We start from the raw sequence: 13,698 nt of genomic DNA, 5'->3' as shown, positions 1-13,698 counted from the left end.
TGGCTTTGATTGAGGGCCCTCAAGACATATGGGAAAGAAACTCTTACAATCTTCTAATTCATTGTGACAGTGCAATTGCACAGCAACTCTTAAACATTAGCTGAGAGTGTATGTTTCAAATATTTATCTTAATTCATATTACTAGAAGTTCCCTCAAATACATGTAACTTACAACAAATATACTGTGCTGTACCAATATTGTCCAGTAGCCTATTTCTTGCTCGGTGTTCCCCTTGAAGCTTTAAAACATAATGTTTCTTTATAGGCACATCTCAGTTTTTGCAAAAATGGGGGCTATGGCCACAATTATGCTTCAATTGTCTCAAGCTGTCAGATTTTACCAAATCAAATTCTGAAAGATATGTGAATAGAAGACAATACACCCTTATGTGATAGAAAATACAGGGGAGATTAACTTGGTTTTTTTTAATTTTTGTTGCTTTGGTTTGGTTAGACTTTGTTGGAATAACAAGAAAGAACAGATATTATTTTATTCTTGGAAGAAAAGTATTGGTTCCCTTAGACGTTTGATGAAAATTCCAGGTACAATGCAATAACCCTCTCCTCTTATTTTTATGTCTGTGTATCTATATATCTATATCTATCAATCTATCTCTTGCATTATCTCATTGACAGTTCATTATTTCATTCCAAGAACACTAGAAACTGAAAGGTACTCCTCCACTTGAGAAGGCACACCCATACTTATATTAATCTCCAGAACTATACCTTGTATATCCAGATATGCATTCATGTTAGAGCCAATGGTACAGTAGCAACATTCAACAAATAAACTGCTTTTGTAACGTAATTGTAACATAATAGCAAACTGGCATAATACTATAGCAAATGGACAAATTGAAATCCTCATTCATTCTGGCATAGTACACTTATTCAGCCATTCACCAAGTAAAAACAAAATTCCACATTCACGCAATTCACTTATCCCAGATGCTCAAGTAGACAAGCAGTGGAGAACCTATTGACTGCAAAACCCAAGATTCAAGAGAGTGGTGGAAGGAAGAAAATTGTTTGGGTTCCCCTCAACTCCATCCTTGCTGGCAAAACTGTTTTGAGACCAAAAAGAAGTTGGGCATTAAAGCCTGATACTATCATTCAATTTCCTGGGGAAAGGCAATTGTTATGTGTATGTATGTATTTGGTATATGCATTTGCCCAGGAAATTGAATGATAGTATCAGGAAGTACTATGTAACAAATAGTCAGAAGTTGTGCCAAGGCAGGAAGAGGTTGTGGCCTAAGGGCACAGTTAGGAGGGTCAAGGTCCCTTCTATCACTGACCTGTGATATGCCCCTCTGTCAACCAATCTCTACAAGTATTGTGAACTACACTTAAATGAAATGGTTTCAGCGATTCCAAAACATGCATTGGTTCTATTAATTCCTTATGGCCACAGTAAAATAATTCTGAAAGAATAAAAACATTTTCCTACCATACCTATTTTCTACCAACAAATTTACAAATAAAATATTTGTACAAATCAAGAGCAAAATCTTTATATATAAAAAAGTATTACCTTTATATCCTTGCTCAGTCTCCCTGAGATCAATTTTAGTTATTGGCTTGAAATCAATATCCCACAGTCGAATGCAGCCATCTCTTCCACCAGTTGCAAACCCTTCTTCACATCCATACATACTAAAAATTCCAGCCTACACAATAAAATAATCAAGTTTAAAATTTGTTTCATACGACAATGCTGTTTGCAAAGTGTTAAAATGTAATGCTTGTCAAACAGAATTACATCATAATGTTTTTTCGTATGAGATTCCAAACATTTATATAATCAGATGATTTAGTCATTCCATCATACACAAACAAGCAAAACAAAACCAGCCTACTGGAAATATGTTTTTTCTTGCCAAGAGATATTAGGCAGCAAAACCAGATTAGGCATACAGTCATTTGTGCGCTACTGAATCATATTAAAAGAATAATATTGTGTGGCAATTCTATAATTTGAGTTCATATCTACCACTCTAGCACTCTTTTCTTGATCAGCCTATTTTTATGATAGATACACTTCATATTTCTATTTGTTGTTTTTAAGATCTAAGTCAGCTGCAACAGTTTTCATGATGGATAAGGAAATTTGGTCCTAAACAGCAGCTTTCCTTCCTGTTATTTTGTCACACAGAGATTCTCTTGTGATACCTGTGGTTCTTACAAAGGGAGTTTATAACATGATGTATAATCTATGGTTTTCCCATATAAAATATAAAATTGTGGCTCTGTGTATATATATACTACATATATGCTGTATTTGTGCTGATAAATAAATAAAGGGAGACTAGTATAGATCTATTTCAAGCTATTTAGCTCTCATCAGCTAGCCATACCCTTACTGGGATTTGAACCTGGGCTATATTACATGTAGCCCAGGTTCAAATCCCAGTAAGGGTATGGCTAGCTGATGAGAGCTAAATAGCTTGAAATAGATCTATACTAGTCTCCCTTTATTTATTTATCAGCACAAGTACAAACAAATGTAACAAAAAGGCAACAGTAAAAATATTGGGTTTCTGCCTGGATGGTCTCTTGTGACGAGCCGAAGGACAGAGAATGGAAGTAGTGATCTTCCTCCCATATTTGGGCATACCGGGGGTTGTAAAATCTAACAGATACTACATATATCTATATAGCCTAACCTTTTGTAAAGATAAAACAGATCTTGGCTTAGATATTTAGATACAATTAACATAAAGATACAAGCATAATATAGAATTTATCAATAGTGTAATATGTTGAAGGAATTGAATGGATAAGCTCACAAGAACGATTAAAGCACTTATGGTGCTCCTTGCATAAATGACTGACTGAACCAATTTGGCACTAAACAAAGTAAACTAATTGAAGAAACAAAGTAATTGCCAAGGTAATCAAGGCAATATTTAATTCATTTCATCAGCATAGATGAAAAAGCAAAAAGATTCATCTTTGGAATAAGCCATAAATATTTGTTAATCATAAAGTTCTATATTGAACATTTTCTATTACAAATGTTAGAATGCCAAATACGTATTCCTTACTAAGAAATGCTCATTGCACTCTATGGGTAGTCTGCATTCAACACCACAGATTTAATGACCATTCAAAGTGCAAAATGATGGGACTCACAATTATTTCTTGTACTTATGCTCTTCACAGAGACTCTGTAGTCATGTGATCACAATTCAGGGACTTGGAAAGTGGCTTACAATTACAACAGTCCCAGCATCCTGCAGTCAGTTGATCACCATTTATGATCTTCACTGTCGGTTCCAACAAGCAAAGTCAATGGGGAAGCCAGGCGAGATTGCAAATGGAGATCATGTGACTATAGGAGGCTGCAGCCACATGGGATTCACTTAATATCAGCACTGGAGCTGCTGCAACTGCTGTTGTAAAGACACAGGATTTTGTGCTTTATAACTGCACACTTGGCAACACAATTGCAGGTCCCAATTACTGTAGTTACTGGTAGGTGAGTTAAATGATTAATTGCATTCATGGCATTTGAACCTTAAATAATGTAACTATGAAATTAGTTGATTCAAGTATTGTTGCAGAGACAAAGCTTATATGATAGGCAGATTAGTGATAATGTGAGTATTGAGTTCCATACTTATTCATGTTACCTGAAATATTCCTCATATTAAATTATGTTTTAATGAAAGTCACAAGTTCAACTAAATCACATATTCTGCTTCACTAGAATTTAAGATTACAGTACAGAACTATTTTTATGTTCACAAAATTGTTATGGTAGAACATACGTCTTGAATCAAATGAATTAAAATTTGATGAGTTGTTTTTCCCCTGAATAATATTTCTATGCCTGCCAAGATGTTACTGAGAACAGCAAAATCAATAACAAAAAAAAAATTGCTTCTGCAAGTATGGCACAGTTTATTTAGTTATTATTTATATACCAAACAAATTTGTATAACTGTTCTAGTTACCCTTTAGGTGAGTCCAGCAATCAATCAGCACAAAAATAAATTGAGAATTGATTAAGTGTCCAAAAGCAAAATAGGAAACATACATGTTTTAAGAATCTAGTTTTCGTATAGTAGCATATAAGTGGTAACTTACACTATGAGCTCCTTGTATTGTGCGGACTAAGGTGAGCCCTTTCCAGACATAGACGTCTCCATTTAAAGCACCAGAGAACGTAACATCATCTTTCACACAAGACAAACACAGGATAGTTTGTAAGTCTCCTGTTTTGCCAAATATTCCTCTTTTGGCTGTCAAGGCATTTCCGCACAGTGTCCAAAACTACAAAATGACAAACAGAGTGTCTTCAGCATTTGCAATATGTGTCTGAATTATACTGTTAAGATGTATGAAAACCCCTAGCAGTTTACATATGTTAGGTCCGTTTATGTTGTTTATGGTATTTACATCTAACTACTTAAATGAATTATCAGGATAGTTTACATTACTGAAAGATTCAAAAGCATTTAAAATTGCGTAGAACAAGTACTCAAAACATATGATAACATAAAATCATTTGGTAAAAGTATTAAATTAAAAGTTTTTATTGCTTTTAAAATAACAAAGAAAAATAAATTAAGTAGTAATAATAAAAAATTGTTTTTACAAGTAACAGTGAAGGTATAAATTTACACAAGACCTTAGACTATTAGTAATCCTTTATTCCTCCTGTAATCCTAGTACGGAATGAAGTCTTTGCAACTGCAATCCACAGTGCCTGAAAGGATCAATGTATTTTAATAAATCCTTTATTTGTGATAAAATCTATAGCACATGCGCTTTGATCAGAATCAGGTCCAGAGCAGGAGACAAAGGATTACAAATTCTTGATTCTTCACTATACTCAGCAGTTTATATAAACCATATATAAAGTACTTTGAGGCCAGCATCCTGCATTGTAAATAACATGATGAAGACCTTTCCAGTAGTCTTTTAACACTAATTACTGTAAATTTCAGACAGAGATGTAACCTCTTTTGGGATGATCTTTCAATCCATGGCAGGCAGGCATGTTGCACCTAAGCTTATATCTTGACAGGGCCAACTTTGTGAACTGACCAATTCACAGAATATCTTAACCTATAGCCCACCTCCCTTCTGTATCTAGAAAATTTTGCCTATCTACTATTTTTGCTCATTCAAGCCACCTACCACCAACTGAATTAAATTACAACCCCCCCCTACGCATACCTGTTTCCAAAGTAACCTTGGGATATACTTGTTGTGGACTATATAATTGTCCTATCATATGTCAAACACCTACTGTAATTGACATTTGGGTTGCAATTTAATTTTTCCCCTATGGTATTTCATTTCTTGTCATGGTTTCCTTTCTACTTCTATATAAAGTTTTTTATTGAACACAAATTAAAACATTGGGCACAGCGTAACCATCCTGACAATGTCTTACTAAGATATATCTATACTATACAATATCTATACTAAGATATAAAGTTATACATTATGACCATCACATTTATTTACATTTGGTCTATTCAATATTTGCAAACATAAAAATATCCTATTTCCATCCATATTGCTTTGTTTTTAATCGTATAGACATTTTCACTGTTGCAGTTTCATGCATAATTCTAATCTCCGTTCTATAAATCTTTTTTTTTTATTAAAAAAAAATTTATTTAAATTTTTTTGTTAAACAACACATGCCCACACCAGCGGGAAAAGAAAAAATCAAAACACAGAGAAGACAAAAAGAACAAAAAACAAGGCCGGGGGGGGGGGGGGGAAGGAAAAAAACAAAAAACACACACACAGGTATATATTATAAAAAAGTTTTCTTTCTACTTCTGAGGCGGCTAACAGAAATTCACAATTCATAGAGGTATTTTGGAAAGCTCTATTTCAGTTATGAGATGTTAAGCTCCTCCTCTCAGCTATCCATCATTTGCAATTGGATGTTGAAATAAAAGGTAAATGCCACTCTGGAGCAACACCCTTCCATGTTGTATTAAATGTGTTTATGTCAATAATTGAGATGTTGCTGTTTTAGGTCAACTACATTTACCACCCATGCCTGTAGCTACATGCTTCCCAGTTCTCCCCCATTCCAGAGGCACCCAGCATTCTCTAAAATCAAAGATTATCTGGCTCTTGCCAAGGCGTCATGCCAGCACTGTGGAAATCAAGCCCTATCCTTTTGCAGTTGAAGATCATATTTAGTTTTGTATCAATTTTTTCTCTTCCACATGGGCTGCCTAAAAAGTTGAACACCAAGTTTATTGGACCATTTTTCACAGTTCTATAGATCATCCCTTTGCTTTCATCAGGAGTTTCCAATCACAGTGAAAACAGATGTTGATCTATTGTACCTTAATAGTCCTGGAAAGTCTTCCTGGCCCCTTGTACAACTTTGTTTCACTGCCTTCAGTTTCAGTGTAGTAATAATTTGAGGTTGGATGTTTTTTGAGGCTCTTGGCACAGAAGGAACAGACAGAGTTCTTTGATTTGCTAATGTGGTTGCCCAAATATCAAACAGTAAAGGAAAATATCAAATGACACACATATCAGAGGTGGTATTCAGTCAGGTTTTGGAGAATCAGTAACGGAAATTTTGAGTGTGGAGGGGGAATGGGAATTTTGCAGTATCCTTCCCCTGCCACACCCACAAAGCCATACCTACAGAACCAGTAGTAAAAACTTTTGAATCCCACCACTGACACATACGCCTAGTCTCCTTTGACAGTACCAACTGCTCCCAATGCCAAAGGTCACTGTGGATGATATTTAGACACTCCTTTGATTGTTTTCTGCCATTGGTAACTTAGTGGCTATACTTGCACTTGCTTTAATACTGTCAGAATTCTAGAGTTGGAAGGCACCTTGGAAGTCTTCCAGTCTAAACCCTTAATCAAGGTACAGATCCTTATACCATCCCAAAACAAATGGCTATGTAGCTTTTTGCTTGAAAACATCAATATTTTTAGATTTAGAATGATAAGATTTTTGTTTAAAATTTTATTAAATGATACATCCATTTTTAAAATCAGAATTACATCAACACAATACAAACTCCATTCATTTGTAAGTGTGTGCAATGTTATATATACATAATAGAAAGAGCTTGTGGTGCAAAGCTTCTTTTGCGATGTACCTCTCCTGTGGACACCTCTGCTTGTACAGTTACTTTATTTTAAATAGGTAGAAATAAATTATCACTTTTAGTTAAATGTGTCTATGGAGATTCTCAGTCATCCTGTTCATGGTTGTCCCAAACATGCTATTTCAAAAGGCAACCGGACTTTGTTTTTCCTTGAAGATATTTCACTTCTCATCCAAGAAGCTTCTTCAGTTCTGACTAAATGGAGGATGGAAGGATTTATATTCCTTGAGGTTATCTAGTTATTAGCACTCTTTCTGAGAGCTGTTGAGAGTTGTTTATGTGTGCTGTCAGGGTCATCCAAATAGTATAAAAGGGTATGGAACCTTCTTGGAAGTGCTGAAAGGACTGTACTGTAAATAGGATATAGGTGGTGTGGTATGTGTCCTCCCATTGTTGAGAAAGAGCTATTCTATCTTAATATAGATGGCTTCTTTGATCCCTCTTTCAAATCAGCAGTCCTCTCTGTCAAAGGATGAGAAGAAAAAACAAAGTCCATCTCTCTCTCTCTCTCTCTCTCCCTCCCTCCCTCCCTCTCCCGATAGCAATGACAAATATAGCCAATTAATATCAAATGGAAAAGCCAACAAGAGAATCCCTACACTAAGTTTAACTCAGTGTTCCTCAAGCTAGGCAATTTTAAGATGGGTGGACTGGCTGAGGAATTCTAGGAAGTGAAGTCCACACATTTTAAAGTTGCCCAGTGTGAGAAACATTGCTTTTAGGCCTATTAATTCTGGTAGCCAATAAGATAAGAAGATGCAATAATTGATTTTCCAACAATGTCTTTCAAATACCTGGAGATTTCTTACAAAATGTTCTTTTGTTAGCTTTGCTCTTCATAATTTCATTATTAAACAAAACCAGGTCTTTTAAAATGTGTTGAACTTCATCTCAGTGAATGTTAGTCTTCTGCTTTTTGGTGACTTTACTCTGTGAAAGACTGATTTGCTAAAAAATTTTTGTATTTTTCTGATTCAAATACTTTGCAAACGTGGAGTCCTTGGTGCTCTCTGAACTTGACTGCTTTCTCGTCTACTATTTTTGCAAATCTTCCAATGAAAGCCACCCTGAGCATCATTTCATTATTGATTTCATTTATTCAACATATTTGGCCATTTATTAAGAGTAGCTTAATTAAAATAAATAGTAAAAATTCTTTCCCAATCTAATGAGCAAAGCCTTTCCCAACAGAAAATAGGCATTTTTTTCAATATAGAAAAAGACTTGGAAATTCTTATAAGTGACACCTACTAAGCACACACACAAACATATAAAGTGTTAAGACATTGGCAAGTTTATTGAACTTTTTAAAAATTATGTCATATATCTAGAGCTAAATATCTTTAGAACGAAAAAAGAACTGTTGAGTGAAGAGCCAACTGACATATTTATTTATATATTTTAGTATATTACACATTTTGGATTTTTTTTAACTAAATAAAAAGAATGCCAAAACTAAAGAGCAGTTTTAAATTTAAATTTTCTTTAATTTAAAAATAATTTAATTTAAAAAGGAAAGTATACAAAGAACAAAATCAAATGGAAAAAGACATTAGGATGTATATAAATGGGGTCGGCTTTATAAATTGTCTTCTTACAATCTTGTCACGTATTTATACCTATTTAAGATCGTATATATCTTTATCAGTCTACATGAATATGTATGTGCATTTTATTTCTAATATACACATTAAGTATTTATTAGCAAAATAGCATTTATTTTATGGCAGTTATTACAGGACTGATTATTTCATCAAGGCAATTTTCCTCATTTCAAAATGTCATTAATTCAGAAAAAGATATAAAGTTTGGGGTATCCAAAATTTTGCAGTAACCAATTTAGCAACTAGCAATAACTAAATTTTATACTACATCAATAATATGCTTTCAAGTTTCTTAAAAATATTTAAATGATTAAGAGTGAACAGAAAAATCTATGAAAATATCTGTAAATATCCATTAACCACATGAATGATGTGATTTTTTAAAAAGATGCTCATTTTTTTTCTGTAATCAGGTGAGTATAGAATAATACAAAAAATTAGGATCAAATTTAATTCTGAGTTAAAATGCAGCAAAAACGTGCAGTTAATGACTTGATTCTACCATTTTTTTCAATCATATTTTTTTTAACAAGTTACAATTTGATTAACAAAAAATTCATAGTGGTTAGAATAGTAGCATAATTCAAACATGCTGAAATTACATTACAGTCAGAAATGAAATCCGTCTGAGATTCACAAACTGTCAGGTGCATATGCAAAGAGTTCGAAAGTACCGACTTACTGCTCAAGCCTATGTAAAAGAATTTTTGGGGACTAACAGGTGGGTAAAACTAGCACCTGGGTAAAATTAGAGAAGGTTCAAAGGCATTCAGGGAGGGGGAAGTGTACTTCATCCTCTTGTGACTATGTAGAGACCAGTGACGTGCGGTGAGTTTTATGGCTGGTGAAGCAGCAATTTTTTTAGACTTGTGGACTTCAACTCCCAGAATTCCACAGCCAGGCATGCTCAGTTCCGATTTAAAGTGACAGCATGTTTTTCTCCTTTGCTAAATAAGTTTCCTTCTTTCTTTTTCTTCTCCCTTCCCCTTCTTCCTCCCTTTCTCCCCCCTCTCTCAAACACACACACACAAACACACAAAGTTGCACCAGGATTCAGAAAATTTAGGTTTTCCTCCTCAGCCCATGTTAGCAATACCACTAGCAGCATTTTGGCTGGCAGGTGTAAGTAGAAATGGAAATTCATTCTACTGAAAACATTGTTTTTGCTTATGATTGGATAATTAAAATTTCAGAAGACCCAAAGGCATAGTATTAGAGTGTTACATAGTGCATAAACTAAAGAACTGTCTCAATATGCTCCCTACCCCCTCTCTCAAACACACACACACACACACACAAATTCACACACACACAAAGTTGCACCAGGAGGATGAAGTTTGAATTCCTCCCCCTCCCTCCGACCCACACGTACCTTTTCCAGCTGTTTCAGAGAGGATTTCAACTCTGCTCTTGCCTGCCATCATGAAAAGAAAAAAAAATGTAAAAGGAAAAAGGCAAGAGCTGAGGTCAGGCTGAGCTAGTTGCTGCCAGAGTCCCCGTGTGGATGACTCTGCTTAACTGTTTAAAAAAGCCTCTTAAAAAACGCCCTCTACAGGAGGCAGGAGAACGACGTGCCTCATCTACATCAGAAATTTTTTGGCTTTTAACCCTTGCTTAGCTCTGCTCGAGTGATCATAAAGTCAGACTAGATGAGGCACCTCGTTCTCCTGCTGCCTCCCGTAGAGGGCACTTTTTAAGGGGCTTTTTTAAACAGTTAAACACTAAGCAGAGTCATCCATGTTGACTCTGGCAGCAACTAGCTCAGCCTGATGTCAGTTCTTGCCTTTTTCCTTTTACATTTTTTTTTCTTTTCATGATGACAGTGGTGAGGCTCTGCCTCCCCTGACTGCAGGCCCCTGGTAGAGACTCTAAATCGATTCCTCACTTGACTCTTCCAGTTTAGTCTAGTTAGAAGTGGATATAGGGACATTAAGCTAGTGTGATCAAAATAAACCAGAAGGATTTTTCCCACTAAATAAGCATACAAAGAATTACACTGTTTAAATGGATGGAGGCATTGGAAACACTTTAAAATGGGTAGAGAGGACCAGAAAAATATATTAGTTTTAAAATCTTTCTTCAAAAATAAGTAATTATTTAAAGTAAAAAATTTCATGTAGCATCAGAATAAATTATTAATTCCCTTCTACAGTGTTTAATTATGAAAAATTAATATTTGGCACACATTTGTTATAACTTAGCATTCACTAAAATGACGTATGTGTCCAAACTATAGATGAAGGCTTATCAAAAAGATGGTGTATTATGAAAGAAAATGGAATTTATCTCTAATGTGGACCCAAGGCAAAATAAAAGTTAGACATATCTGGACATAAAAATATAATCCAGTTATAACATAATGTTCATAGAATATTACTAATTGAAATATTATGATCATGAAGTGCAGGCTGAAAGAACTAAACAATTCTAATAAGATATGGAACTTTTTGTTTTTAATCCATAATGTACATATTACATTTAAGAGTCTAATTTAGGAAAACTTTATTCTAAATAAGGCATTTGTATCTTGACACCACATTATAATTCCCAATAGCATAGTTAGCATGTGCTGTACTTCAGCAACTTTTACTTGTTTTCCTGTTTCTAAATAAAACTATTTTGATTAAAAACATGGGGGAGACTCGCATCATATGTCCCTTCTACTTATCCTGATAACCTATTTCTTTCTGCAGCAACCATGTGTTTCAGGAATTCACCTACTATCTTGCATTGGCTATGTAATATTTATAGCTTAAAAGAAGTTAGCAAGAGAAAATGTGCCAGGTAAATATAACATTTTTCTCCATTGATAATGCAAAGCATCAAAACCAATTTACCTTGATATGTTATGTTACCTTGATATGTTTCACTCCGCAGCTAGCCACTCGGTTAGGTTGATATGGATCCCAGGAAATATCAAAAATCTGTCAAAACATATTCAAAACTGCTACACTAAATAAAAAAACAAATGCATTAAATCCTAGAAATGTCTATTTCTCTCACATAATTTCAACAAAGTTCTATGGTTCTCTTAGCAAGATTGTTAATAGTTACATCATAACTCATAACTTTTTTTATAGAAGACAAATGAATTTGAAAAGTAGTCAGCAAAACAAACACCCTGCAAGGTTCATTATACATGTTTGTCTTTAATTTACAGTATATTTGTATATAATAGGAATGTTAACAATTATAGGAAAAAAATATTAATAAATACCACATTGTATAGACTTAAAGAAAATAGATGAGATTCAAAATAAACAGTATTGTTATAAAAATTGTCTGTATCTATTAGAACTCTTGAAAAAACTGATTTTACATTATTTTTCTTATAAACCTATTACTATTTAATTGATCCACCTAAAAAACATACAAATATTTGTGTTCTGCATAATTTAAATTGATAGTAGAATCATTCAATACGGATTGCAACTTTAGCCTGTAACATTCTCAAACAGTTGCTGGGGTCTGCTTCAAAATTCCATTTAAATTTCCTAAAATAATCAGCACAGAAAACCAAAGAGCCAATGATATAATGGGAGTTTCATGAAATGAACTTTTGCAAAGAGCTCTTTCAACATTATATATAAGAAAAAAACAACAGTGTTGGACAAGTTGACTTTCACATAAATTATCAATCAGTAAATCTTTTCAGACAGACATGCCCCTTTTTGTAATAGCACAGATGCAATTACAAAAACAGGTTAAATCTCTCAAGCAGTCCAAAACTGGTAAGATTTTTGCAATCTCACCCTCATAAACCTCACACTTTAATGCATGAAATTGTGTGTGCTATTAAATACTCAACCCTCACAATGTGTTTATTTCTATTCAATCGTGTCTGATTCTCACTGCCTACCCAGGTTTTTCAGAAGTGGTTGGGCTGAGAGAAAAAGACTGGCTCAATGTTACCCAGCTGACTTTGTAGCCAAGGTGGGAATAGAATTCAGTCTCCTGGTTTCTAACCTGTTCCAACTACGCCAAACTGGCTCTCATGTTTTCTTGAAGGAAGCCTTGTATGTTGGATATTCAAGATATACCCATGAAAATGTACATTTTTTAATCATCAGTTATGGAATAGATATACTCCATGGGTAATTTACTCCATAATTTCACAGCTATTTCATTAATATTGTAATCACCCTCCGGTTCAAAGGAGAGGTGCTCAGAGAGGAAAGTTTATCTTTCCCTATTCTATTTACTTGACCACAACATTCCAAATTTCTTTAACTCCATGGAGCAAAAAAGAGAAGATGGAATCCATATATTCATATCATAGATTATATTTTTCTTAAAGTGGCTGGTAATAACTTGGAAATAAAATGTATGAAACCCAAAAGTGAATCAAACTAAGATGGGATGGGACATTAACCTTTTACAATCAAATAAGTAGCCTAGCAACTATTTTCAGTAAAATAACAGAAGCAGCAGCAACAAAACACTCCCAAATTATATTTGGTTCTCAGTGACATAGTCCAGGCAAAAATCCTACTTGTTAAATTACCCCTCCATTATATGAAATAACACCATTTCCCATAAAGAATTTTACAAGCTAATTTGTATTCTTGATACAAACAAAAGACACACTCATGCAACATTACAAGAGAAATATATGGCAAATTCATTAGCTGATTACCCTATCTGAGTGGCCAGTAGCTGATGCCAGTAGTTTTCCTTTCTTCCAATCCCAAATGCAGACTGTGTTTTTGGCATCCAACCCCACTGAAGATAAACGCTTAGGAAAAATAACATACAACAGTTTTTAAATGAAGATCACTTCAGGAGTAACTTACTACAATACATCAATGCATCAATGGGTTGAAAAGGGATGCTGAAAGGGTTGTATAATATTCAAATGCAGTATAGGCTTCACTATTCAGCATAGTCAAATATTCCTTCCTCCCAAATAAGCTTGTAAATTGAATTTAATGTGTTTCAGAACAATCTATAGCAGCTTCCTTGTTATTTTCATAT

The 13,698-nt window shown here is 34.2% G+C and overlaps 1 protein-coding gene across 1 annotated transcript in view; it reads right to left on the bottom strand.

Moving 5' to 3' along the window:
- The window catches only part of EML6 (EMAP like 6), a 122,538-nt gene that overhangs the window by 84,660 nt on the left and 24,180 nt on the right, over positions 1-13,698 (bottom strand). The window contains exons 4-7 of the mRNA XM_032215432.1: positions 13,361-13,459; positions 11,580-11,648; positions 4,096-4,281; positions 1,538-1,673 (exon numbers count right to left, since the gene is read on the bottom strand). Of these exons, the coding sequence (XP_032071323.1) occupies positions 1,538-1,673; positions 4,096-4,281; positions 11,580-11,648; positions 13,361-13,459 (490 nt within the window). The remainder of the gene's footprint in view (positions 1-1,537; positions 1,674-4,095; positions 4,282-11,579; positions 11,649-13,360; positions 13,460-13,698) is intronic.

The sequence above is a fragment of the Thamnophis elegans genome, chromosome 4, assembly GCF_009769535.1.
Source record: "Thamnophis elegans isolate rThaEle1 chromosome 4, rThaEle1.pri, whole genome shotgun sequence".
In the NCBI taxonomy this organism is placed as follows: Eukaryota; Metazoa; Chordata; class Lepidosauria; order Squamata; family Colubridae; genus Thamnophis; species Thamnophis elegans.
Note: the sequence above shows the minus strand (reverse complement) of the source record. Positions and strands in the feature narration are given on the sequence as shown.